Raw genomic sequence first — 27,207 nt, forward strand, 5'->3', positions numbered from 1 at the left:
CTTCTTTATTAAACAAGAATTCTATTGATTGTCTATCTATTTGCAAATACAATTTACACAGAAAAAGAACAGTATATTTGAAGTGTCCACTAATATATTTTTTTAAAAATTAAATACTTTGTATAAAGCAAATAAAAAGTTTGCCAAATATATGACGTATTGTATGTACAGTGTTTCACAATTTCTCACATAGGTACATCTGGTTTTTATTTCACTTTAATAATTTATTTTAATTGGTATCTCAAAAATATTAAAAATACATAAATTATGTCATTATTAAAATATTATCACTTTGGTTTGATCTTTTATTGAGAATTCTTTCACTTTTACCAACAGTGGTTGTGTTTTGTCAGTTGATGTTGTTTAGTACACAATACGTCTTCCCCTGTTTGTTCACTGTCTTTGGTTGTTGTTGTGTGTGTTTGTGTGTGTGTGTGTGCGCGCCCAACCAACAGCAGAGGTGAGTGGGCGGTTGGAAAGGTGAGTTGAAAGGCCTAGGAGGGGTTGGGTGGGTTAAGGAGATGATAAAAATGTTGGGGCCGGTACTTTTTAGTTACACTGTATTGCATAGGTATGAAGTTACCAACCCAAAATATTCTATACCAAGTGCTATTTTTATTTTTGTTGGAGTTTTGTTTTTAACCAAATAAAAGATATAGAATTTTATGATTTTTTCTGAAACTGAATGACTCTAAAAATATTTTAATTTTAGAAGGGAAAACAACGCTATTTTTATAATCAATTTTACAAAAAAAAAATAATTTTTTTACAGGAAAGCTCCCCCCTCCAGTGCATTTCACCAAAAGAAAACTAATATTTTTATCAAGAAATTAATCAAAATAGATAAAAGTTTTGTGTTGGTATATTTGTCAGCTTGTTTTATGTCAAGTTGTCAAGTCGTGCATGTCTCATTCCACAGCTCCAGTTTTTTTAAAAATAGTTTATTGGTTCGGAGCAAAGCTTCTCTTTAAGTCAACATGTTTTAAATGGACGTACGGACATTCTGGAAAGGAATATAGAGTTGCTTCGCCTTCTTAATCAAATAATTATGCAAAGTTTGAAATCGATAGGACAATTCTGGTAACGAATATAGTGTTGTTATACTTTCTAAATCTTACTTAGTTATTATAGGAATTAACATGCATTTTATTTGTTGATAGCCTAGCAGCTCTGTATGTCGTTCTAACGTCATTCGAATGTGGGACCACAACTACTAGTTTTAAAATAGTTTAATGGTTTGGATCAAAGCCACTCTTTAAGTCATACCATTTTATATCAAGTGTTCTATATTTTTTAGTTCGATGTATAGCTGCTTATTATAATTCCAGTTAGAAAAACACCTTAATGGGTTGATAGCCTAGCAGCTCTTCAAGTCGTGCTTACTTCCTTCTACAACTCCAGTTTAAAATAGTTTATTGGTACGGAGCAAAGCTACTCTTTAGCACACTATCTAATTCCATTTTTACTATAGTAAATAGTGTATTATTCGTTTACTTTTAATTGTTTTTTACTATCCTCTTAATAAAGTAACAGAATGTATGTGTACCTAAAAACAGCTGTACTTTTATGGTTCTCCTAGGAAGGTTTATAACTATTTTTGGGGATAGAAAAAAAGTGCCTCTAGTTAAATATCATCAAATCTGTAAATAATATGAATAATGTACCAGCGGTGGACAGCTGACCCATCTGCCACGAGGCCACGAGTGATTGAACTAAAGGTGAATGTTCTTCAAAATGTCTTATTTTAATCGTTATAAACAAAATAATGAAAAAATATTCAATAATGTTTCATGCATATTAAGAACAGAATGATAATTATAAAATAAACTTTGCTGCGTTGCTTTTTATTATTTCATTGTTGGAATAAGTAATAACAGTTTTTGTTTCAGTCTAAATATTTTCAACAAATGGAAATAAAACCTTAAATAATTTATTAACTTTCCACTGAAAAAAATATGATAAAAAATTCAAAATAATTTGCAACAAATGTTTTGTTGTAAAAAAAACTATAATATTTGCAAAATATTTACAGGAGAAATTTGCAATTATAGTTTATTATTAGATTAGTTATTAAATTGTTTATCAATATTACAGTAACAGTACTACGTTCAATAAAAACAGTTTAATTGATTTATAAAATACTGATTACTAGGAAAACAAAGTGCAATATTATAAGCGAAGCATCTCTATAATCAAGTCCTAAAATGTAAGAATGTCAAATCCATTAAACAGTATCCTGTATTTAACAGTTTTGCAACAAATTTTCCTACAATTTGTTAAAACTTTTTACATTTATATTTTGCTTATTCAGTTCTGACACTTTACGAGAGTTAATGTTCGTTTCGAAGCTGGCTTTTATGGATGTTGTCAGCCTTGTTATAGTACATATGAGTCTTGAACAAGTTTTAAGAAATAATTTATTTTTTATTGATTTATTTTAAATCTTTGTTTATTTCCTGTTATTGTAATTTGTAGATTTATGAAAATACAAATAAGCAGTGTATTAAAAATGTTTTAAGGCTTTAAAGTACATTCTATGCCTCTTAAATGATGCAGTACCTATACTACTAATTGTTAAAACAACAAAAATAAAGTAACTTGCAAAAATGAAATAATTGAAGTATAGAAATAACCGAATCGATGAAAACTCAACAATGACAAGCTTTTTCCAATGCTTTATTGTCGACATTCCTTATTTTTTTTGGCGTTACAATTATTATTTTAATTGACAATTACTGATTTTTTTTATCCCTGAAAAAAGCACTTATTAACACCCAAGCAAAAAATACCGGTAAACCAACCCACACATGGATTAACTGGACATCTACTAATAGTGGATATAGAATACATGGATATTGTGATATTGTAATATATTCCTCAGATATTCGTCAATACGTTCCTCCATGGTTAGAATAGGGTAAGGGTTGGAGTAAAGGAGGGGATCGTTGTATTAGCCAGCTGAGAGAAACATTTTTAGGGTATACAAGATTTTCTCACAATATCCAAACCTCATAGATATAGTCATCAATAAAAATGAGACATATTCTATTTTAGAGAGATTTGATACTTAAGTTTGAAATGAATTTTTAAAAAAACTTATATGTTTTAAACTTTGTTTTCTGTATGGTTTTCTTTTTAAAAATAATCACGAAATCTTTTTCTACATAAAATGTAACATAAAAATAAAACTGCTGGCTTCAAAATAATATTACTATTCAAATATTCACAATAATGGATGTAGTATATACGTGGATATTATGACAGGTGATAAATTGACAGTCTTCAGTATCGGTTGTTGATTCCCCTGTCATTTAATGGTCAGCTCGTTCATCCAATAGGAGGTGAGGTGATGGGATAAGGGGTTAAATTAGGAATGGGAACGTTATTTCAGCCCGCTACATGTTTCACTTTATTAATGAGCATGAAAATCTGCTGTAAGATCCAAGTAGTAATAAATCCATTTTCACAATTGACATGTAGTTTTGCCTCTCAAAAATACATCCTTATAATAAAGTAACAGGATGTGTGTTTGTCTGTGTGTCTGTACCGAAGGATCTCACTTACCGCTGAACCGATCGGATTCTCCTTAACAGGGTAGCTTCTTATAGGTCCCGGGAAGGTTTTTAACTGTTTTGGGGTAGGGTACCACCATCCTCCCAAGAGAAATCACAAAAAATGAAAAAAAAATTAAATATTTGAACTTGAACTTGAACGCAACATAAAGAGGTATCTTAGAGACTCAAACAAAAAAACATTTAAAGTGCCACTAGAGGCCTCTAGGGGAGTAGCCGCTAGTTTACTAATATTGTATTAATAAAGAATATTGTTAAATTTGCCAAGTTAAATATGAATGCACAAAACCTAGCATGCCAAAATCTTGACAAAACTTTTTATATCAAGTTCCTTTATCAGGCGCGTGAACTGAATAATCCATTTTCCAGTATGGCTCAGTATGGCTTCAAAACCGATTAATATCCGCTGGATTAGAACAGGTTCTCAGCCATAATGAAAAAACATGTATAGCATCGCATTACAGACAATTTTCCATGAATATTAAAATATTTTTATATCCACAGAAAGCTGACTATGATACGATGCGATAAATAACTATTCTACAATATTGATTAATTTGCTCAGTATACTAGTTAAAACTGCACCCTTGGCTTAAAAATAATAGGACCATTATATCGAATATCATCTTTGAACCAAACTGGATTACTAAGACTCTTTAGCAAATCTTTTTTATTTATTATTAAGATTTTTAAATTGTTTAAATATTGTAAGGTATCGCAAAAATGGTATTTGTAAAGTCATTTTTGCAAAATATTAGAAAAATTTGCAATTTATGTCATTTTAGAGTTTTATTTTTGTAATTGTAAATATACGTTCATTTTAAAAGTACATCAAAATATTTTGTATCCTAAAATATGATTTTGAGTTTCTGTTTGCATGTGCGTTTTTTTGTGTACGAATGTTTGTGTGTAAGTGTGTGTGTGGGTGTATGTGTAAATTGGTGGATTTGGGCGGTTTATATGTGCAATCAAGCACTGCAAAATACCTAGATACCCCATTCCCTTGCTCTTACCACTTTTTGAACAGCCCAAGTTTGTGCAAAAGTTACCTTGGCATGGGAAATTACTTCCTGTTGAGCGGCTATGCTCTAACTCACTTTGTCCGCTAGACCCAGTCATTTTTTTACGTTGCTAGTTAGTTACTATAGTAAACCGTAATTGAAGCGCATCCGCTCGTTGTTGGGAAGGTGATGGGTATGAATCTTAGCCCAAACCGCGTCATAAAAAAAGTCGTTAAATGTTGCTTTGTCGTAAGATAACAATATAAGCAAAGAGGAAATTCTTGGCCAAAAACAGGCGCAATTCATGGCCATGCACATTGCTTAGTTAGGACTTTATCAACCGTTCCCAGAGGAGTAAATCAGATATTCTAAATATATAAGTTGCCAATTCTTTGTTTCTCATCCTTAAATATAAAGTAGTAAGGTTTTTTTGACTAAAGCCTAAGATTTAAATAACTACTAAACAGTTAGAGTTTTCCATTTTAAGGAAGCTTCCTATAGGTCCCGGGATGGTTGTAAACTATTAATTTTTAGATTTAAGCCTTGGTTTGATTTTTAGCAATTTTCCCCCTCATTTCCATTTAAATACAGAGCCCCTAAATGCTGGGGGAACTCTACATTACATAATTCAATTCATTAAACATAGGATTTTGCAAATTCTTTGATTATTTTCATTCTTGTGTTTTTTAGAGCAAAATATGATAAACATGAAATGGTTGAAAGCATCTACACTTTATATCAGGATTTTCAACACTGTAAAATAAAAATGATGCCTTAACATATTTTCAGATAATTATGATTGACATTCTTAAAATAAAGTAACAGGATCTCTTGGTGTCTGTTTGTGTGTGTACCGAAGTTTCTCGTTAACCGCTAAACCGAAATGGTTCTGCTTTACAGCGTACCTTTTCATAGGTCCTTGGAAGGTTTATAATTATTTTGGAAGTGGGCACCCTCATCCCCCAGGAAAATCTCTTCTTGAACAACCCTCCCCCCTTTTTGTTTCTATTTTTTTTTAAACAAAAATTAAAAATGTGAGGTGGAATTTATACATTGTAAACATAGACACTGTATTTTTTTAGATACATACGTCCATACAGAATTGTAGAGCATCAAAAACATCTATGCATTTGTTTTGAACCTCGTTTAAAATGTAATATTTTAGCCTTTTAATGCAAGCTGAGTTTTAGGTTGAATGTAGGCGGTTTTATGTGGGAATATTGCAATAAAACCAAGTTAAACTTAATTGTAACATTTCTGTAATTATAGAGCCAACCACTATACAAAGCTTCACTAAAAAGAAAATTAAAGGAGAGCTATTTTGAAAATAGTTATTTTTAAACAGAAAAAGGCAATCTGCTATTTGTGGCTTTGACCCTAGATTCAAGGGATTTGTTCTTAGAGGAAATGTGATCTTAAACATTAAATAATTTGTTCATTATAAAGAGAATAAGATTCTTAATTTAATGGAGGGGGTTCCGTCCCACTCACCAGGAAAATCATAGTTTGACCAGTTGATATCTTCCCTGAAAAGCAGATCCTAATTGGTCTATTGGTTAATGAGATTATTATACTGACAGACCGACGGGCGGACAGACATATATAAATCGTTCAAATTTGCATTATATATTAACTTAAACTAAATTGTTCTTATTGTTTGCGTTTATGTTACTGATACGTTTAGATTTTAAACAAAAAATTAAAAGACAATTTATTTGTCCAAAACGCAGCGCCATTTCTTTTAATTCAGTATTTGAGATATCAGAGTTTATTAGAAAGAATGGCGAAAACCTTGCAATTTAGTTATCCACGTACTTATTGCAGTTGTAAATACACGGTTTCTCAATTGAAAACGATCTCAATGTGAGATAGAGTTGTAACTATTTGGTGGATGGGGGGTTGGAGGGTTCATTTTTTGCTCAAGAAATAGGGTTGAATAACAGGGATCTAAAGGGATAAGGCAATGGCCGATAAATTGATATACAAAATTACCTCTTCTGTGGTTTAAAATTCGTTGTTGAAACTTTGGAACACTCAACTTAATGAGTCAACCAATCAAGATTCACTAAAGTCCCCAAAGTTGTTGAGCCAAGGAATAAGAAATTGTTATTATAAAACTTTAGGGACTAATGTACAGCCCATTGTCCCCTCTCTCTTTGGTTAAATAAGGTGAGGAATTGTTTCACCTCAATTAAATTGTTTACCATAGGGGTCAACGTTTACATGTGGGAGGTGGGGGAAATTAACCCTTATCGCCTTCTTCTAATTAATTGATACTCTTTTTGTTAGATATGGTTTAATAAAAATATATAAAATGCAATGCTTGTTGTTTACCCCAGGCGACTGTGCACTATCAGATGAGGAATAAGAATGTTGAAAAATAAATAGAACAAGGACGAAAGAACGTACGGACAGACAAATTGCATTATAGAGTAGCTTTGCTATGAATATCAGTATCATAAATTTAATATTCTATATGGTCAATCAGACAGAATTATCCATCCAATTAAAATTTTTTTAGCAGACATACACTTTTGTTTAATTAACTTATAACATGAGCTGTGGAAAGTTTAGGAATAGTTATTTCTCGTATCGTATTATAAACGGCTTTCCGCGGATATAGAATGTACAATTATAAGATTAAAACTAGTTTTTTTAGCCCCGAGGTGCCGGAGGCACCGGCTAAAAAAACTGGTTTTAATCTTATGATTGTACATTTCTATATTCGTAGAAAACTGGATATAATACGATGCTAGACATAGTTTTTTCGTATGGATGAGAACCGGTTCCTATCCACCGGATTCGAATGAATACGAGAAAATATATTCTGTCCAGTATGTCTTTAAAACCGATTAATATCCGCTGATTTAGAATAATCAATTATGAATAATCAGATATTAAATAAAATAAAAACAGTCTACTTGCGATATATAACTATTCCAGGCACTAGCTGCTTTATCCTAAGATATAACTAATTAGGGCTGATTTTTTTAATTTCTTCTACATTACATTGATTAACATATTGAGAAATATTGATATGATGGACTGTAAACATGACAAATCTGAAAATAGCCAAATCTATCTTTCCTTTTTCTCTTCCTTTTTTGTGCTTTTCTAATAGGTGTAGCAGCTTCATCACCATTAAAAAATTCGTCTTTGTTTAAAAATAATGTTTTAACATTTGTTTTTCAGAATAATTGTTTCTCTTCCAGTGCACTGCTGTGACCAAACAATAATCAAGAATAACATTATTGGCAGTACCTTTATTTCATATTCAATTTTGTCCAACTGAATATTATGAAATGGGCGTTTGCCTCTTGTAAGTTTTAGGGAATCTTTTACAATTTTAAAAATCAGCTGGGAGTCTAAACCTGACCCAAATATGGCTATCCCTCGTTTTAAAATTTTTTCAGAGCATCGACGCGGGTTTAAATTTGGAATATCAGCCCTATATTAAGAGATATAAGTTTTCCGGAATTTTAATGTAGGGAGTAGATTTGAAATCTGCATCAAATTTTAAGGATTTTTTATAAAATTCGTTTTTTGTAAAATTCTTTATCTAAAGGCGAAAATACATTTTAAGTTAATTAATTTTGACCAATAGGATAGGTGGATTTTAAACTACCTGCGCTCTAATTGGTTGAATGATGTACGACATCCAATCAGAGCGCAGATTTTTTAAATCCACCAATCACAGATGCCAAAATTAATTAACTTAATTTGTATTTCCGCTTTTATATAAAGAATTATACAAAAAACGAATTTTATAAAAAATCCTTAAAATTTGATGCAGATTTCAAATCTACTCCCTACATTACAATTCCGGAAAACTTATATCTCTTACCCTATATTGCAAGTATTAACATTAAATACTGTACAAATGTAATTAAATATTTTTTTTTATTCGGAATAATATTGAAGCAAGGACAAATATGTCCATAAGTAATAGCATCGCAGTATTGAAAATAAATTTGCAATATATACATAAAAAGGAGAGAGAGAGATAAAGAGAGATAAAGAAAGACAAAAAGAAAGAAAAAGAAATAGAGAGTGACAGAGAGATAAAAAAATAAGAAAGAGAGATAAAAAATAAGAAAGAGAGAGTAAAAGTGGTAGAGAGAGAAAAAGAAAAAGATAAAGAAAAAGATAAAGAAAAAGATAAAGAAAAAGAATAAAAGACATAGAAAGAGAAGGAGAGATCAATGTTATTTCCTTTATAAAAGAAATAGCAAATTACAGAGTAACTATATAAATTACATTTAAAACAGCTAGAATGTGAAAGATGCCGTAATTGTGGGATTTCAAACTATTGTATTGCCACGAATACAATGGATTAAACGAAAGTGAAACTTATCATCTTTTTCCTTCATATGCCTCTTTAATAATGATTGAATCGTCCTAAAAGTATCAAACTTTTTATTAAACCGCACTTTCTTAAATGATTTTTCAAGGATGCTTTTTAATCCCCATACAAAAAAAAACTGAATTGATGAGGTATCCCGTAAGTCCCTGCGTGTTTTACACATGAAGTAGTCGTAATGAAATTAAAATGATATAATTTACATTCATAATTCTGAGTTCTTACTTTACATGCTAGCATCATAATCAGAGCTGGCAGCCGCATCAAGCGGCAGTTTGTTTCAACTTCAGACACTTCTATATAATCTGCAAAAATTATGGACAATCCGCAGCCAAAGCTGGGAGTAAATAAACGTTAATCAGCTGCAACCGAGCAATTCATTTGTAGACAATCCACAGACAAGCCGTTTAAATAATGGGCGGCTGCCAATCCCGGATGATAAGCTGCTATTGTGTGAAGCTAACCAGTGATAGAAAGGGATAAGACAATAGCCGATAAATTGGCGTACATTTCCAATGATAATACAAAAACTAAACCCTTCTGTAGATTACAATCAATTGTTGAAACGTTTGGACACTCAACTTAATGAGCCAACAAATCAAAATTCATTAAAAGTCCCCAAAGTTAGTAAGCCAACAAATTAGAAAACATAAATATAAAACCTTGGGGACTAGTGTAATACACAGCGCAATGTCTCCTCCCTCCCTGGAACACAATAGAAAGAATAAATAAAAAAAATGTTACGTGCATATGAAGTATGCAGAAAGGGAATCTATTCTTCAAACAATAGTAGAACGTGGCAAAATAAAATAAATAATGATCCAAGAAAATTATGTCTTGACGAAGAAAAGGACAATAGTTTAATCCTAAAGGGCGTCAACAAAATGGATGTAGAATATACAGGGGGGAAATTGTCGTGAATTTGGGCTGATTACAGGGGCGTCCAAGCTTTTTATTTTGGGGGGGGGGGGTAAAAAATTTTTAAGGGGGGGGTAATTCGTTTTTTTTTGGGGGGGGGGGTAAAATGGCGCGAAGCGCGTCGCAAATTTTTTTTACCCCCCCCAAAATTTTTACCCCGGGGGTAAAATTTGCCCTAAAATCTGTTGGCAGGGGTAAATTTAGTTTACCCCCCCCAATTTACCCCCGGGGTAAAATTTTTGGGGGGGGTAAATTAAAATTTAATTAAATTTATTGTATTAAAAATGCGCGCGAAGCGCGCAAAAATTTTTATTATTACAGATTTTTTATTTTGGGGGGGGTATTTACCCCCCCAAAATTTGGGGGGGGTAAATACCCCCTCCTAAATGGTTGGGGGTGCCTACGGCACCCCCAGGGTAGGGGTAAATTTTAAAAGGGGGAGTAAAATGAAAAAAAATTTGGGGGTGCATACGGCACCCCCAAAATCGTTTGGGGGGGGTACTCGCCCCATTACCCCCCCCCCCCCTTGGACGCCTATGGCTGATTACATAATTTATTGGTTAGTTTGTTCATCTAGTAGGAAGGGAGGGGGTGGTTGTAGGGGATCATTATTTTAGCCATCATTATATCAAAGTGCATGAAAATCTGGTGCAACATCCAAGTAATAATAAATCGATTGATACTAATGAGTACAAAACGTACAATGAAAGCACAGACCCAGTAATGGAAAAATTTGTAAATATTCCCAGCGAAAATATAAAATCAATTCGGTTTGTCTACCTCGCTTTGAAAACTGTTTTATTTGATTTTACTTCAGAATGTACGTATGTTTAAAATATATAGATAGAAAAATATTACAAATAATCCAGGTTTTTGGGTGCGCTTCGCGCAATCCCTTTCCAAAACCCTGTGCTCGTCACTGCTTTGGATGGTCTTAGGCTATTTTTATATCAATTTTTATTTAGGCAAAACACTAGTATTTTCTATATTAATTAAATCGTAGAATATATTTTCGTCTGTTTTAAAAAAATGTTTAAAATAAAGGATTTAAGTTGACCTAGTAACAACCATGCATTACTAACATGGCTTTAATCTTTAAATCGTGGACAGGTAAATGTATTCCAAAGAAATTAAAATACTTAGAGACTCTTTTTTGAATCAAATTTTAGATTTTTGCCAATCTTCCTAGCAATAAACGGTGCTTTCCCTAAAATCTATTTTTACACTATTAAAACCCTTCCCCTAGGGCTCCTACGGGTGTACTATCATTGAGGGGTGGTTCTAACCCTAACTTGAATTCAAAATTTGTTGGTTTTTTTTTGTAAAAAAGTAAGTTTGTGGATCATATGCAATATGAGGTAAAACTCCAATAAAATCGGTTTTATTACACTTATTCCAATATCCAAAGGCCTACCATACCATTCCAGCAACTGCCCGCCTCTTTCCCCAATTGTTCACAATTTAAATGCCCATCATAGAGTGATAAGTAAAGATATTTTTTACAACATTTTTAAAATCTATTATTGATTGTGCTTTTCAGGGATTATTCTTGCTGGTAATGTAGTTTAAGAGATTTTTCTCAGAAATAGGACACGCTTCTCTCCAAAAAGTATCAAATGAAGTTGAAGATTTTTTCAACAAATGTTGATTGTTAAGGGTCCCCCCCCCCCCCATCTTCTTGAGGCGAAACCCCTAGAATCTAGGGTCAAAGCTTTAAGTTTCATCAAGGTGAATAAAATCTTTTAATACTATAATTGGAATTTAGATATTTTTATTTATCCCATTCATTCTAAGATCAGCTGTTTAAAATCAAAGTGGTGCTCTTTTTCTATTTCTCTATGGACAACAGCAACTTCATTAAAAACAGCTGTTAGTGAACAGCTGTAGGGATAAGTATTTTTGAAAACAATTATAAGAATAAATATGATGGAATTCTTATATTTAGGGAGGGTCTCCACCCCCCCCCCTCTATACACAAAAAATTATGGTTTTATTTGAAATCATTCTAATTTTATTATTTGTTCTCCATTCGTTTTCTTTAAACTTTGGGGACTTTTATTTAGTCTTTTTTGGTTGGTTCCAATCAAAGATATTGATCTATAGAAAGGATAGTTTTGTTTGTTATCATTGGGGATAACCACCAATTAATCGTCAATATTCATTCCCCTGGACATAAATAAATATTTTGGTATTGTTTTGTTTCCATATTCCTAACCCTACGGGGCTCTAACCCAACCTAGCTTAATGAAATAGGCCAAAACTGTTTGGAAGAAGATTAAATTAAAGTATTTGCTCAATTAAAGATGACAATTACATTTAAAAAGATGAACTTTTGAAAAAATATGATTACAATGATTTGTTTTATAGATTTTTTGTCTTTTCTCTTGTATGTGTGTGTGAGTGTGTGTGTGTGAGGTTGGTGAGTTGGATCATGATATATACGGTACACCTGTATATGTCGCGTTGGAAGTCTTTGACACACACACACACACACACATACATACACACACATATGAGCGCTGTGTTGGTGTACTTATCTACATACAATTGCAAGCAACGTAGCGTGTACGTACGTCCCCGTGAAGCACAATAAAGGAAGTTTCATAAGAAAGACAAGGAGAAAAAGGGACATAGATAAAAATTAATAAAATTTCAAACACTCTGCTTATAACATCTAACAGGTAAGCAACCCTTTGATTGCACCATCCTTGTCTGGAAGTGCTTCCTAACTCTGTGTGATAAGGAACTGTACCAGTTTACAGGCCAAAGCATTTTAACCAGCAAAAAAACTTTCAGAGGGCTATTTATTTTTTTATAATTTAAGTTTATGTCCCTTAGTTATAGAAGAGGAGAAATAGAGAGAGAGAGACAGATATGAAGAATAAAAGAAAGAGAGAGAGAGTGTGTGAGAGAGAGAGAGAGAGAGAGAGAGATCGGAGTAAGTATGTGAGTCAGAGAGAGAGAGATAGATAGAGGGAGGTAAACTTGAATGAACACGTACGCACCACTCTACCCCCCCCCCCCCCCACACACACACACACATACTTCCACATATGTGGCCTATGTACTAAGTAACAGCATATTTAGAAAGGTTGGTGGTAGTTATAGTGAGAGGGTTGGTGGTAGGCAGCACAGCAATCAACACAACAGCCAGCAAGACAAACAGTATCTCCTAACACAGATCTAAATCAACCACCAATCAAAAAAGCCACAAAGTGTTAAATCATTTGAAATGATTCATATTTCATATAGTGACCAAAAATTTTTAAACATTAAAAATGTTTTTACTAGTGATTTAATAAATATTTGTAGTTGTATGACTATATACTATAACCATATTATCATTTTGCTTTTAGATTAATGTAATCTTAAACTAGATTTAGTGTACTTGTCTTGATCTCGCGATCTGACCTTTAAATGTATTTAACAGTACATTTTAAAGGTAATTATATCCTAAGTTTTGCCCTTCAAAACTTTATATATTACAATCTAAGTATTTCCATACTTAATTTTTTACAAGCGACTGCGCCCCTTTGTGTTCAAATGGAAAAGTCGGTTGGGAGAAAACTGGAACGAAACCATCCCAAGGCTTAAATTTAAAGATAAAATAGCCTAAAACCACCCTGGAACTATGTTAAGCTTCCCTAAAATAGATAACTAATTATGTTCTGTAATAGGATTAGGTTACATAGGTTAAATGTTCGTAATAGATGCAGGTTATCGAAAATGTAGGAATGTTAGATCGTCATATTTATCTTAAACAGGGAAGAATCTAGATTAGCAGCTATATACTCATTATCATAAAGTGTTATGTTTAATAATGTGAAATAGAAGCATCTCTATAATTACAAATTAAAGGTAGTTATGTCCATTTTACTTAATATAAGCGGTATCGCGACAAATTAAAATCTTCATAATTCCAAGAATATTCTTTTTGGACACTATTTAATCACGAAGCTCTTCATACTGTCTATAAAAAAACTTTGGGTCTAAGTATCACAAAAGACGTCATCTTTGTTCTATAGTATGTAGTAGTTGTAAATGACAATATTCTTATCAAATAAGTATACATATTTATTTGTACATTAAACATTTTAAAGTAATGCAATAAAATAGTATATACAAGTTCTGATAATAGATGGTCATAAAATTATTTGATTGTTCTTTTTAAATATAATCAACTAAAGAACAATGAGTGGAAACAAATGTTATCCGCGACAGTGGCTCAACACGTAGCGCATCCGCTCGTCGTCGGGGAGGTGATAGGTTCGAATATCATCAAGTCATAAGTAAAGAATTCCTACGGCTGCTGTGCGCGACTTAATTAGTTTTGACCCCGAACAGATGCAACACATTACCATGCACAGTTATGACCTCCAAGACATTTTGACATTTAAATATTTATTTCTACAAGAAACAATATACAACAATCATAAAATAATAAGATATTACATAAGTATTTTATGCAGGTTGAAATTAGTTGCTTATGTGGATTATTACTTTCAGTTTAATCAAAATGGGAAAGAAAAATCAGAGAAACGGCAGCGCCAGAAGGGAAGTGGATTATAGCGACTATTCTGCAATGGGTGAGTAATAGTTTTTTTATTGCAATATTAGGCGCAGGAAAATCGGGGAAAATCCCTGCAGAATATATCTGTGAAGTACCGTTTAATCACGAAACTTTGATTGCCTTTTGTCACATTCGATGCTTTCCTTAAAAGTGTCAGGAAAACTAGGTGGCAATAATTCATTAAAATCACCAAAGCAGATTCCTTTATTTTTCATAGTCTTATCACTTTATCTCTGGTGATTTAAGAATTGATATTTATGATATTAACAATAAACATTGACTTTTGAATCAAGAATGATTTATACAGGTATTGTATAAGAGATTAACAGCAAGAAATTAATTAATTTTTAGTTTCTTGTACCTTTTAACTTAATCTTAACATATTTGGAAAATTCCAAAACATTTTAAAGAATACATTCAATGCTGCGCACAAATATTCGCGTTCACAGGGGTCTAAAAGGATAACACAATGCACATCCCTAATGATGATACAAAAAATAACCCGTTCTATAGGTTAGAACGTGACTGAAACGTTTGGATACCCAACTAAATTAATCAACCAATCAAAATTTAATAAAAGTTGAGACAACGAATAAGAAAACGTTATAATAAAACTTTGGAGACTAGTGTCTTAAACAGCCAAATGTCTTCTTTCTCCCTGCGCGTTCAGCAAAAAAATTAAGCTATTATCTAAAACTTATTTTTGATTAGGTAAATTTAAGTTATATTAAACCTTTTTCTTACCAAAGTCATTTCTATAGTTTTTACAAAACATATTGAAATTGCTTTGTAGATTTGGTAGACTATAGTAATAATATATTTACAATTTCATGATATACAATTTTGTCAGAATGAGTGCATTCCATTTCTTGTGAATTCAGGGTTGAAAGAAAATGCAATAGACGAAAAAAATAACCATATCTCCTATAGACTTCCACGGGTGGGGGTAAAGCAGTTTTTTCACCCCCCTAAAACTTTGAAATCCCCAATTTTACCCTCCACATTTAAAAAAAAAATACATTATATTATCCCACTCAAACCTTTGAAACCCTTCATTTTACCCTCCTAAATAAAAAAAAGCTTGGACGTCCCCGATATCTTCTAATATATATTTATAAATTCATCCTATACTTATAATATCTTGGAAAGAGAAGGGTTATAGCTTAATTTATGCGTTATGATCCACTCCATTCTTGTAAAAATTAAAATTTTAAGATGAAGAAAGTTTTAAAACATTGTTGTGAATTATTGATCAATATAAATTTTGCAATTCATACAATATTTAAACATTTTAATATAATATTTCTAAATAAGAAAAACGTTCTTCATAAGAATTCAAATACATTAGCTTAACTGTGATAAAATTTTTAAACACCCCTGACATGCAGAACTTTTGATAGTAGAGGTTGTCCTGTTTGATTTTGTGTTTTTGTGTTCGAAAAAAAATTAAATCTAGTTAGGGTTTCTATTTGTGGTAAGGATCTAAGAATAAGGTTAACCAATAGGGCTGAACTTTATATTTGCCATGAGATGGTTTTAGTCTAGTTTTCTTAGTTAGAACCCATGAAATGTAAGGCATCTTGTATTTGATTTTAAATACTAACATCTTGAGGGTTCAATTTTTGTTTTTAAAAGCTAAGTATTTCTATAATTATGTTCGGTCCGTCCGTCCGTACGTCCGTCACAGAGATTTAGCTCTTTTCGTTAATTTAAACAGGTTAGAATTGTCCTATCGATTCCAAACTTTGCATGATGATTCATAAAGTAGTTAGGTACAATTTAAAAAGCGTAGAAACTCTATATTCAATGCCGGAATGTCCGTACGTCCTTTTGAAACATGTCGATTTTTAACTTTTTTGACAACAAATTTTTGTATGTTAAAATTATCCGATTCTTCTGATTTTTTAAAAACTGATTCCCATAACAACAAGGTAAAACGTTTTAAGCAAAGCATCTCTATAAACAAGTCCCAAAAATTTAAGTATGTCCATAAACAGTATTATCTATTTATGCAGTTTTGCAACAAATTTACCTACAATATTGTTTGTACTGATGCATTAATATTCTGCTAATTTAGTTCTGACAATCTACAAGTGTTAATGTTCGTTTGTCCTTCCATTTCAGAGCTTCGCTTTTATGGATGTTGTCATCCTTGTTCTTTGTAAAAACCACGCGCAAGTGTTAAAACTGTAATCACACTTTTACCCGCAAATTTTAAACAAGCTTTAAATCATTTTATCAATGAAAATAACAATAATCTATCAGAAATTTATATTTTTTAGTATACAATGCAAATTTTATATTATTCATATAGTTTATAATTTATTTAAACATCGCATATTTACATATTTTGATTTATTTGAAACAATTATCTAACATCATCTATAGCATATGAATTATTTATATTGTAATAAATAAATGATTATAGCATTTATATAATTCAACATATATTAAGAATAAGCTTTTCTTAAATCTGCGTGCTAGTAACTTTTTAAAGGGATATTCATCCTTGAAAGATAACCTACTCATAAAAAATAATAATAATAATTATAGAAAAGCTTCGCTTTAAAAAAAAAGCATTAGAACTAAACAGCTTATTACTGCTATATTAGATTCATGAAAATGAACACTTCTACTATCAATTTTTCACTCTCATTAATCCAACCTATAGTTTTGTTTTGCAGAATATTGTCCCTGTTTTGCTAATTATTCATTGATTGACTAATTTTGTATGCGTGGGTCTGTATTTCGTCATTTCTATGAATCAAATTTGTATTGTGAAATTCTAATTACGAAGTATAAATCAAATAAGCCAAAACTAAATTATTTTATATTTTTGGTTTAAATTCTGTGTCCTATTTGAGTGCTGAAATATATTAGCAGTCATAATTTTACCAGAAAATGCCATCATCACCTTTATTTAGTTAATGCTATGTACAGTCGAAATATTTAATAAAATCTAAACAATTTAATTGTCTTGTTTGTTGTTTAATTTAAAAGAAAAAGAGGCAAATAATTTGGTTAAAATTCTGTTGTAGCTTAGAGCAATAAAAAAGAAAATTACTTAAGAGAAGTTAAACTGTAATTTTGATTGTATAATAGATGTGTAAATTGTTGTAACTGTAATCTGCCATTATTATTATTTAGACTTGGACATGTGTGTATGTGACATGTGTGTGAGTGTGTATATATGTGTGTGTGTAAGTGCCATTGTTTCATTTATTGCATAGAGTAAGAAAGAAAGAGTTTACTTCAAAATATCAAATTAAGTTTTTCTTCATATTTACTACTAACTTGATGTATGTGTTTGTATGCCCAGTAAGATTTCGCTAACGGTTGCACCGTCCATTCCAAAATTTCCAGGGAAAATGAGCAATAGTCAAAGGCATATAATGGCTATATTTAGGGAGGGATAGGGTAATTGAGAAATTAATAAATAATATAAAAAGTGTTAATCTTTCAGATTACAAAGAAGGTGTATCAACTTTTTTGCTTTTTATTTAAGATAGCTAGCCGGTTCTTTCAGTAAGTAGTAGATGTAAAATTTTTTATAGAATTCAGATATGCAATCGGTTTTTTTGTAGACCTCTTATTTTTTAAGTAATTTAAGTTTTTAAAAAAAATAATTAAGTCGGTTTTAAGGTACTAAAACGCAACAAAATAAAAGAAGAAAATAGCCAGTATGAACAAAAATAGTAAGATCTTTAATTTGACACCTTACTTTTAAAATTCTGTTAAGTAATTGTTGAAAAAATCTATTTTTTTAACCTCGGTTTAATCAAAACATTAAACCTAAATATTTTCTCATACAGACATAAAAAATATGGGTTCATATATACCATTAGAATGAGAAAAATAATATGAATTCATTCTAAGCAAAATTGAAAAAGTTTAAAAAAATTGTAATAAAAAATAGAAAAAATAAAAAGTTTATTTTAAGAATTGTAACTACTAAACTAGCCAATCACAAATCGCAAAAATTGACAAATCGGGAAGCTTAACCTATAAAATTAACCTATAGAACTGCCAGAAAAAAAGGAGAACATTCATACAATATATACAATAGATACTACAATAAATATAGTGATATTAAAGAACATGTAAAGAATGAAAAATTATGAACAAATATGCATCAGTCTGTTTATAAACTTCAAAACAATGCAGTTAAAAATACATTATTGTTTCTTGTGTTTAAAAAATATTTGCTACATTGCATTGTCTTTTGTTTAGGTTTGGTTCAGGTTTGATTCAAGCCAGGGGCGTCCAAGCTTTTTTTTTTGGGGGGGGTAAAAAATTTTAGGGGGGGGGGTAATTCGTGTTTGGGGGGGGTAAAATGGCGCGCGAAGCGCGCCGAAATTTTTTTTTACCCCCCCCAAAATTTTTACCCCGGGGGTAAAATTTGATTGGGGGGGGTAATTACCCCCCCTAAAGTCTGTTGGGGGGGGTAAATACTCCCCCCAAATCTGTTGGGGGGGGTAATTACCCCCCCCAAACTAATTTACCCCGGGGGTAAAATTTTTGGGGGGGGTAATTTAATTATGTAAAAAAAGCACCTACCTAATCTATTAAGTTAATAAGTACTATCCTATAACATAAAGTAGTAAGTAAGGTTTATTTGACTATAGCTTCAGATTTCATTACTTTTAATACTGAGTTCTTCTTTTTAGGAAAGCTTCACATAGATCCCATGATGGTTCCACACTATTATAGGTCAATCCTTTGAGTGGTTTTAGGCTATTTAGCTAAGGGCGCCACTACTATTCAAATATATAGTAGTATCTCATTCTTTAGAACATAAAAATACAATAATTAACTCACTAACCAATGAACCAATATGATTATACTTTAAAGTGAAGCGTCTTATAGGTCCTGGTAAGTTTTATAACTAGTTTTGAGACACCCTGACATCCTCCCAAAAGAAATCGCTTATAGAAATTCTTTTTCATTATTTATTGAAATATTTAATTTAGTTAGGTATCTATTTTATGGAATCTTCAGTGCTTTACAATTACATCATAGATCCCCGGGATGGTATTTACTCCCCCCCCCAAAAAAAAAAAATTTCAGTAAAATTTTTTTTTTTAAGAACATTCAATGTGGGGGGGGTAAATACCCCCCCCAAAATTTTTTTTTAAAGAACACTTATTTTGGGGGGGGTAATTACCCCCCCCAAAATGGTTTGGGTGGGGTAAATACCCCCCCCAAAATCGTTGGGGGTACCTACGGCACCCCCAAGGTAGGGGTAATTTTTTTTTGGGGGGGGTATTGTTCACAAAATTTTGGGGGTGCCAAATGGCCCATTACCCCCCCCCTTGGACGCCTATGATTCAAGCTAACCCTTTAAAGCCGAAAATTATGATTCTTAAAATAAACTTATTTTTTCTATTATAGTTTTATAAAACTTTTTTAATTTTGCTTAGAATAGATTCGTAATATTTTTCTGATTCTAAAGGTATATATGAACCCATGTTTTTTATGTCTGTTTGAGAAAATATTTAGGTCTAAAGTTTTTATTAAACCGAGGTTAAAAAAATAGATTTTTTCAATAATTACTCAACAGAATTTTAAAAGTAAGGTGTCAAATTAAAGATCTTACTATTTTTGTTCATACTGGCCATTTTCTTCTTTTATTTTGTTGCGTTTTAGTACCTTAAAACAGACTTAATTATTTTTTAAAAAAACTTAAATTACTTAAAAAATAAGAGGTCTACAAAAAAACCGATTGCATATCTGAATTCTATGAAAAATTTTACATCTACTACTTACTGAAAGAACCGGCTAGCTATCTTAAATAAAAAGCAAAAAAGTTGATACAGCTTCTTTCTAAAGATTTTTATAGTACCTATAAAAATGACTTCATACTGGCCTACCATTGATCAATTAAAATGTCGACTGGCCTGCCATTGGTATTTTGTATTGTAATGTCCTCATTTTTTTAATGCACTATGAATATCTTCATATTTATTTTTTTTAAGTTTAGAAATATTGAATAAAATATTTGTTTAATTAGTAAGAAGTAAAGGTGTTTTTTAATTTGACCCAAATATAACGTTGAGTGACTTTTTTGTTTTAATCAAGAATATAATTTTTCCATTACAATCGCAGTCGTAATTATGTACTATTAGAGAATATGTTAAATAACTCTTTTCAACAAGAGATTATTAATCCGACATCTTAATTTATTGATTTGTGTCGACTAAATGCCTTTAATTGAAGAGGGTATGACTGACAAAATTTTGAAAGGACTATGTCGAATCATTAAAAGTTATTATGACAGGCTTAAAAAGCTTAGGCTTGTATACAAAATTTTATAATATTGATCGATCAAACTAATCATAGAAAAGGATCTTTGTTAGAAGAACGTAGTTAATTAGCTTTAATTGTTTTTTTCAAAATTCTAATTTTTTTAAAGTACAAAATTAGATTAATCGTAAATAAATTCAGATCCTTTTGGGTTTTATAGATTATTTTAATTCTTATTTTTGTATTATTAATGTATAAAACTGCGTTGTTTTTGCAGTACGACTTTTGACAAAATATTTACCAAAGTTTTTTACATTAAAATTTCTTATAAATGTTGTGGAGTTGAATAGAAATAGCATGTTATGGAAAGATGGATTCTTTACTTAAACGAAAATGATATCCTTCATGTGTAGCGAAACATAAAATAATCATGGATGGACAAAGTTAGTTATTAGTGTTGCCAATCCGCCCAATTTATGGCCGATTTTGGAATCCGAATCCAAATTCGGAATCCGTTTTATTATAGCGGATTCGGATTCTTAATTGTTAGGCTAAAATACCTTCATACATAGTTGTCTTTTATAGCATAACGGACCATTTAAATTAGATAACTACCTTCATCTGCTAGCAAATTGCTTTCTGTTATTTTTTAGCGATTTGGCTGTGTTATTATTTATGATGCTATTGGCTGCTATTCAAAGACCCAATTGAAAGTCGGCACAGGGTCCAACGGGGCCGGGACATATAGTTCTTTCATCCCTTTTCCCTCTATTGATTTCATTGAAATGTAAAATTCCCGCGTAAATATATAACTGAACCATATAATTTTCAATTCAGCTTCCCAACTACAATAAGAACACGAAAAACTTGATGTAAAAATGATATAAACTATAATCTGAAACATAAATATTACCATCAACATCATGTAATTTTCATGGTCAAGAAGAACAAACAACAATAATAATTTTCAAAATAAAAAAAGTTTTATAATATAATTACTACGTACAGAACTAATTTGGTTTGCCCTCTTTGGTAAACTTCACTTAGGCCCTGGGATGGTTTAAGGCTTATTTTTAGATTAAAGCCTTAAGTGGTTTTTGGGCATTTTCGCTGCCTCTTTTCGTAGCCCTGTAAAGATTTGAGTCCTTAGATGCTTGCGGCGCATTCGCTAGTATATCATAAATGACTACCTACAGCCTCCTACGATGCAACACGCTTTTCAATAAAATGCCTCATACCCTAAAAGTTTTTCTCATAGTGCATTAGACCACAAACTAGAAAAATCATATATTTGTGATACTTATAAAAGGCTAATTAAACCAATCAAATAATGGTGAGGTGAACCCCGTAGGTTTTACCCCGTAAAAATATGATCAAAAATAGAAATAAGGTAGGGTTGGGAGGGTTCGATATTCAAGACATAAGTTTGAGTAGAAGCCCCTGGTACTCTTTATTGGAAGTGCCATTATTAGTGTTGATAGAATAACAGATCCAAATGTATTATTATTTTCAGGTAAGCTGTTCCACTGGGCTGACCCAGCTGCCTCCGGAGTTTCCCTTGTTCTCGGTGTTGTCCTGCTGTTCTGTCTCGCGGCATACTCCATTATTTCTATTGTTTCTAATGTTTTGTTATTGGCGGTAAGTTTGGTTGGACTACAACTATTGGCATATCTAAAGACTTACGGCTACCGGCTGTTTACCAAAAATATCCGCTATATTCTTTTTATTCTTGACAATTTATCTTGAGAGGGTGGTCCACAAAATAGTTATAAACCTTCCCAGAACCTATGAGAAGCTACTTTGTAAAGAAAAACCATTTCGGTTCAGCAGTCAGTGAAATCTTTAAGTGCAGACGGACACAAAAAGATCCTGTTACTAAATTATATATCTATCATTTTTGCAAATACAATTATCATAATTTCAAATATCTGGAACAATATTGTTTTTGTTTACTATTAGCGTAGCTTTCAAATATATATTTTCTTTTAGAATTGTATGTACTTTTTAACTCCAAATACAGTTTTGTATAATGTACTATAAAAATTTTGTATGCAAAAAAATGAATAGAATGATAACTAATATTCAAAGAATTTGCATATGTTTAATTTTCAAAATTTTTAGATGTTTTCTAAGAAAAGAATAGTTCATTTTTTAATGTGTCTTCAATTCCGTCTTTTTTAGTACATTATCAAATCACCACTAAAGCTATCTATTACCACAGCACTAATTACTCCTTCCACTTTTCTTCTCTGTCAACCTAAAACGTAACTTTTTATCGATTTGCAAATTTTCTTTTTGCGAATTTTTGCAGCTGGAGGATTTGACAATATGGGGGAAGTGATGACTCGTTTTCAGTTTTAAATTTAATTTACATACATTGTTGGTGGATAGCATATTCCTTTTTCTAAAGCGAAGCTTTTCTGACATCAGTTTGGTCCGTTCGTTCGTAACGGATAACACTTTTTGTTTTTTAACACCTGAATGTTGGAATTTTCCTATAGATTTCAAGTTTTTTATGATGATTCTTAAAACTGTTAGGTACGATTTAGGAAGCCGTGCAACTCTATAATCGTTACATGAAAGTCCGTACCTCCATTTATAACATGTCAATTTTTATAACTTTTTTGAGAGCAAATCTTTGTATGATATAATTATCCTATTCATCGGATTTCGGTCTGATGCTTTGCTTCCTAGGACAACAAGGTACTACTTTATAAGCAAAGCATCCATATGATTTATCTAGATCATATATTGTAATTTTTAGGTCCTTGGAGGCGTAGGGTGCAAGGTTTATGTACATATGATGGGATTCCTGAAGAAGCCCTGCAAGGTAACGATTTACTAATGGGATTTTTATCCACTAATAAACATTAAACACTACTAAAAAATTACATTAATACAAATTTTTTTACTAAAACTCCTCCATACCCCCCAAAAAATCTATCTGATTAAAAGAATTGTTGCTTCGCGCCTAGCCATAAGGGAAGAGTTCAGGATGATAGTCTAAAACCACCCCAAGACATTTACTAAGATTCACAAGAAAGCACAACCATTTTTTTCCGTGTTCTCTGTAGCTTCAGACAAAAAACTTAATACTCTTTATTATAGGATATCCAGAAAAAGAATTTAATAGATGTTTTTTGCACAGCTGGCGCTTGTTGATGTATCCTGTACAGGGGAATATATAACTACATATGTTTCAGGATCCTCTGGCACAGCTGGCACTTGTTGATGTATCCTGCACAGAGGAATATAATTACATATGTTTCAGGATCCTCTGGCACAGCTGGCACTTGTTGATGTATATTGTACATAGAAATATAATTACATATGTTTCAGGATCCTCTGGCACAGCTGGCACTTGTTGATGTATCCTGTACATAGGAATATAATTACATATGTTTCAGGATCCTCTGGCACAGCTGGCACTTGTTGATGTATCCTGTACATAGGAATATAATTACATATGTTTCAGGATCCTCTGGCACAGCTGGCACTTGTTGATGTATCCTGTACATAGGAATAAAATTACATATGTTTCAGGATCCTCTGGCACAGCTGGCACTTGTTGATGTATCCTGTACATAGGAATATAATTACATATGTTTCAGGATCCTCAGGCACAGCTGGCACTTGTTGATGTATCCTGTACATAGGAATATAATTACATATGTTTCAGGATCCTCTGGCACAGCTGGCACTTGTTGATGTATCCTGTACATAGGAATATAATTACATATGTTTCAGGATCCTCTGGCACAGCTGGCACTTGTTGATGTATCCTGTACATAGGAATATAATTACATATGTTTCAGGATCCTCTGGCACAGCTGGCACTTGTTGATGTATCCTGTACATAGGAATATAATTACATATGTTTCAGGATCCTCTGGCACAGCTAGTATTTGTTGATGTATCCTGTACATAGGAATATAATTACATATGTTTCAGGATCCTCTGGCACAGCTGGCACTTTCTGATGTATCCTGTACATAGGAATATAATTACATATGTTTCAGGATCCTCTGGCACAGCTGGCACTTTCTGATGTATCCTGTACAAAGGAATATAATTACATATGTTTCAGGATCCTCTGGCACAGCTGGCACTTGTTGATGTATCCTGTACATAGGAATATAATTACATATGTTTCAGGATCCTTTGGCACAGCTAGTACTTGTTGATGTATCCTGTACATAGGAATATAATTACATATGTTTCAGGATCCTCTGGCACAGCTGGCACTTGTTGATGTATCCTGTACATAGGAATATTATTACATATGTTTCAGGATCCTTTGGCACAGCTAGTACTTGTTGATGTATCCTGTACATAGGAATATAATTACATATGTTTCAGGATCCTCTGGCACAGCTGGCACTTGTTGATGTATCCTGTACATAGGAATATAATTACATATGTTTCAGGATCCTTTGGCACAGCTGGCACTTGTTGATGTATCCTGTACATAGGAATATAATTACATATGTTTCAGGATCCTCTGGCACAGCTGGCACTTGTTGATGTATCCTGTACATAGGAATATAATTACATATGTTTCAGGATCCTCTGGCACAGCTAGTATTTGTTGATGTATCCTGTACATAGGAATATAATTACATATGTTTCAGGATCCTCTGGCACAGCTGGCACTTTCTGATGTATCCTGTACATAGGAATATAATTACATATGTTTCAGGATCCTCTGGCACAGCTGGCACTTTCTGATGTATCCTGTACATAGGAATATAATTACATATGTTTCAGGATCCTTTGGCACAGCTAGTACTTGTTGATGTATCCTGTACATAGGAATATAATTACATATGCTTCAGGATCCTCTGGCACAGCTGGCACTTGTTGATGTATCCTGCACAGAGGAATGTAATTACATATGTTTCAGGATCCTCTGGCACAGCTGGCACTTGTTGATGTATCCTGTACAATAGGAATATAATTACATATGTTTCAGGATCCTCTGGCACAGCTGGCACTTGTTGATGTATCCTGTACAGAGGAATGCATCGCCCCCACCCTTAACTCCTTTGTTCAGTTCTACAACTGCGCTGCCAAGTAAGTTAAGACACACAGAAGAATAGAACAGTAAATGAAATAGTTATGTAAAAAATGAACCTTTTTTGTTTTAATGGTAGAAAAATAATAATACACATACAGTTAAACCCAGCTCATACCAATAACGAAATTAATTCAAAGAAAATCACGAAACCTATACGTGTTTTTCAGCTGTCGTTGGGGGGCAACACATCGTAAAATTGACGACCTCTCCATTTGCCCCCCAAATATTATTTTAGATTTAATTCCCTTGTTGGTTATACCTTATTCCTGAGTTAAACCGCTCTGAACTCTAGTTTATTGAAATATATGTATAATTTTCTTTGTGCTTTTTGTACTTTAGTAGCTACGTTGAAAAATATGAGGTTGGGTGGAATATGCAACTTATGTACAAAATAAGACCTTGAATTTGTCTGTCATCGATTATTTGTATGTAAATTAAAATTTAGACATGACAATGTTCGTGCAAAGTAGTAAGCCATGCCATAAAAGTTTTTGTTTTGTATATTGCAATGTATGTAAATGAGAGCTTGATAGTTATTTATCGCATCGTGTTATAGACATCTTTCCAAAGGTGTTAAAATGAAAAATTATTACGAAACTAAAATTTTATGTTTTTTATTTTAACATTCGTTTTTTCAGTATGGCTGAGAACCGGTTCTAATCAATCAGTTTGAAAGCCATACTTGAAAGAGAAATAGTAATATAATTCTAAAAATGTATTGATATTTTAGTCAACTGCGCAGCCTGGTATTGGGTGAGGATCTGTACGCCTCTGTCAAGTTTGGACTCGTGTTGTACTTGTTCACCATGGTCGGGTCCATGTTCAACGCCCTCACTCTCTGTGGCTTTGCCTGGGTATTCTCCTTCATTATTCCCAGGGTGAGTTTTTATATTTATGCGCACAGGTATGTAATGAGGGAGGGGACATTGGGCTGTTTATTACACTTGTCCCAAAATTTTTATAATAACACTTTCTAATTCGTTGGCTCAACAACTTTGGGAACTTTTATTAAATTTTGATTGGTTGGTGCATTAAGTTGAGTGTCAAAACATTTATTTAAACTACCAAGTGTAATCTCAGAAGTGGTAATTTTGTGCATAATCATCAGGGATGTAGACTAATTTATCTACCATTGTCTTATCCTGTATATCCCTGTATATAAGCACAGGTAAGCCTGTGTAAGCCTTATCAAAAACTATAGAACCCCCTCATTACCTACAGACAGACAAACTAAAGCACTAATAAAGTAGACTTGCTGCTAAAAAAAAAGTTGCGCGTTCAAATAAAAAGTACTTTTGTATTGCACGTGCAATTTAAGACTTCTTTGTTGCATTAAAATTTTAAAAAATTTAATTGTGATTTTGACATTTTTTGACACGTGTATATGACATGTGTAAGAATAGAAACATTTTTTGACTGTCTTAATTTTTTGATTTAAAGTTGCAGATTATCGTTGTTCATTGGTT

General features: G+C 32.2%; 1 protein-coding gene across 1 annotated transcript in view; it reads left to right on the top strand.

Annotated features, from left to right (window-relative positions):
- Nucleotides 1-27,207, top strand: part of LOC145307628 (reticulon-1-A-like) — a 285,455-nt gene that overhangs the window by 252,580 nt on the left and 5,668 nt on the right. The window contains exons 2-6 of the mRNA XM_080150106.1: nt 14,356-14,437; nt 22,178-22,302; nt 23,429-23,494; nt 25,637-25,737; nt 26,472-26,619. Coding sequence (XP_080006232.1) covers nt 14,368-14,437; nt 22,178-22,302; nt 23,429-23,494; nt 25,637-25,737; nt 26,472-26,619 — 510 coding nt within the window. The 5' untranslated portion in view covers nt 14,356-14,367. The remainder of the gene's footprint in view (nt 1-14,355; nt 14,438-22,177; nt 22,303-23,428; nt 23,495-25,636; nt 25,738-26,471; nt 26,620-27,207) is intronic.

The sequence above is a fragment of the Acartia tonsa genome, chromosome 2 (genome assembly GCF_053477335.1).
Source record: "Acartia tonsa isolate MP-2025a chromosome 2, ASM5347733v1, whole genome shotgun sequence".
Taxonomy (NCBI): Eukaryota; Metazoa; Arthropoda; class Copepoda; order Calanoida; family Acartiidae; genus Acartia; species Acartia tonsa.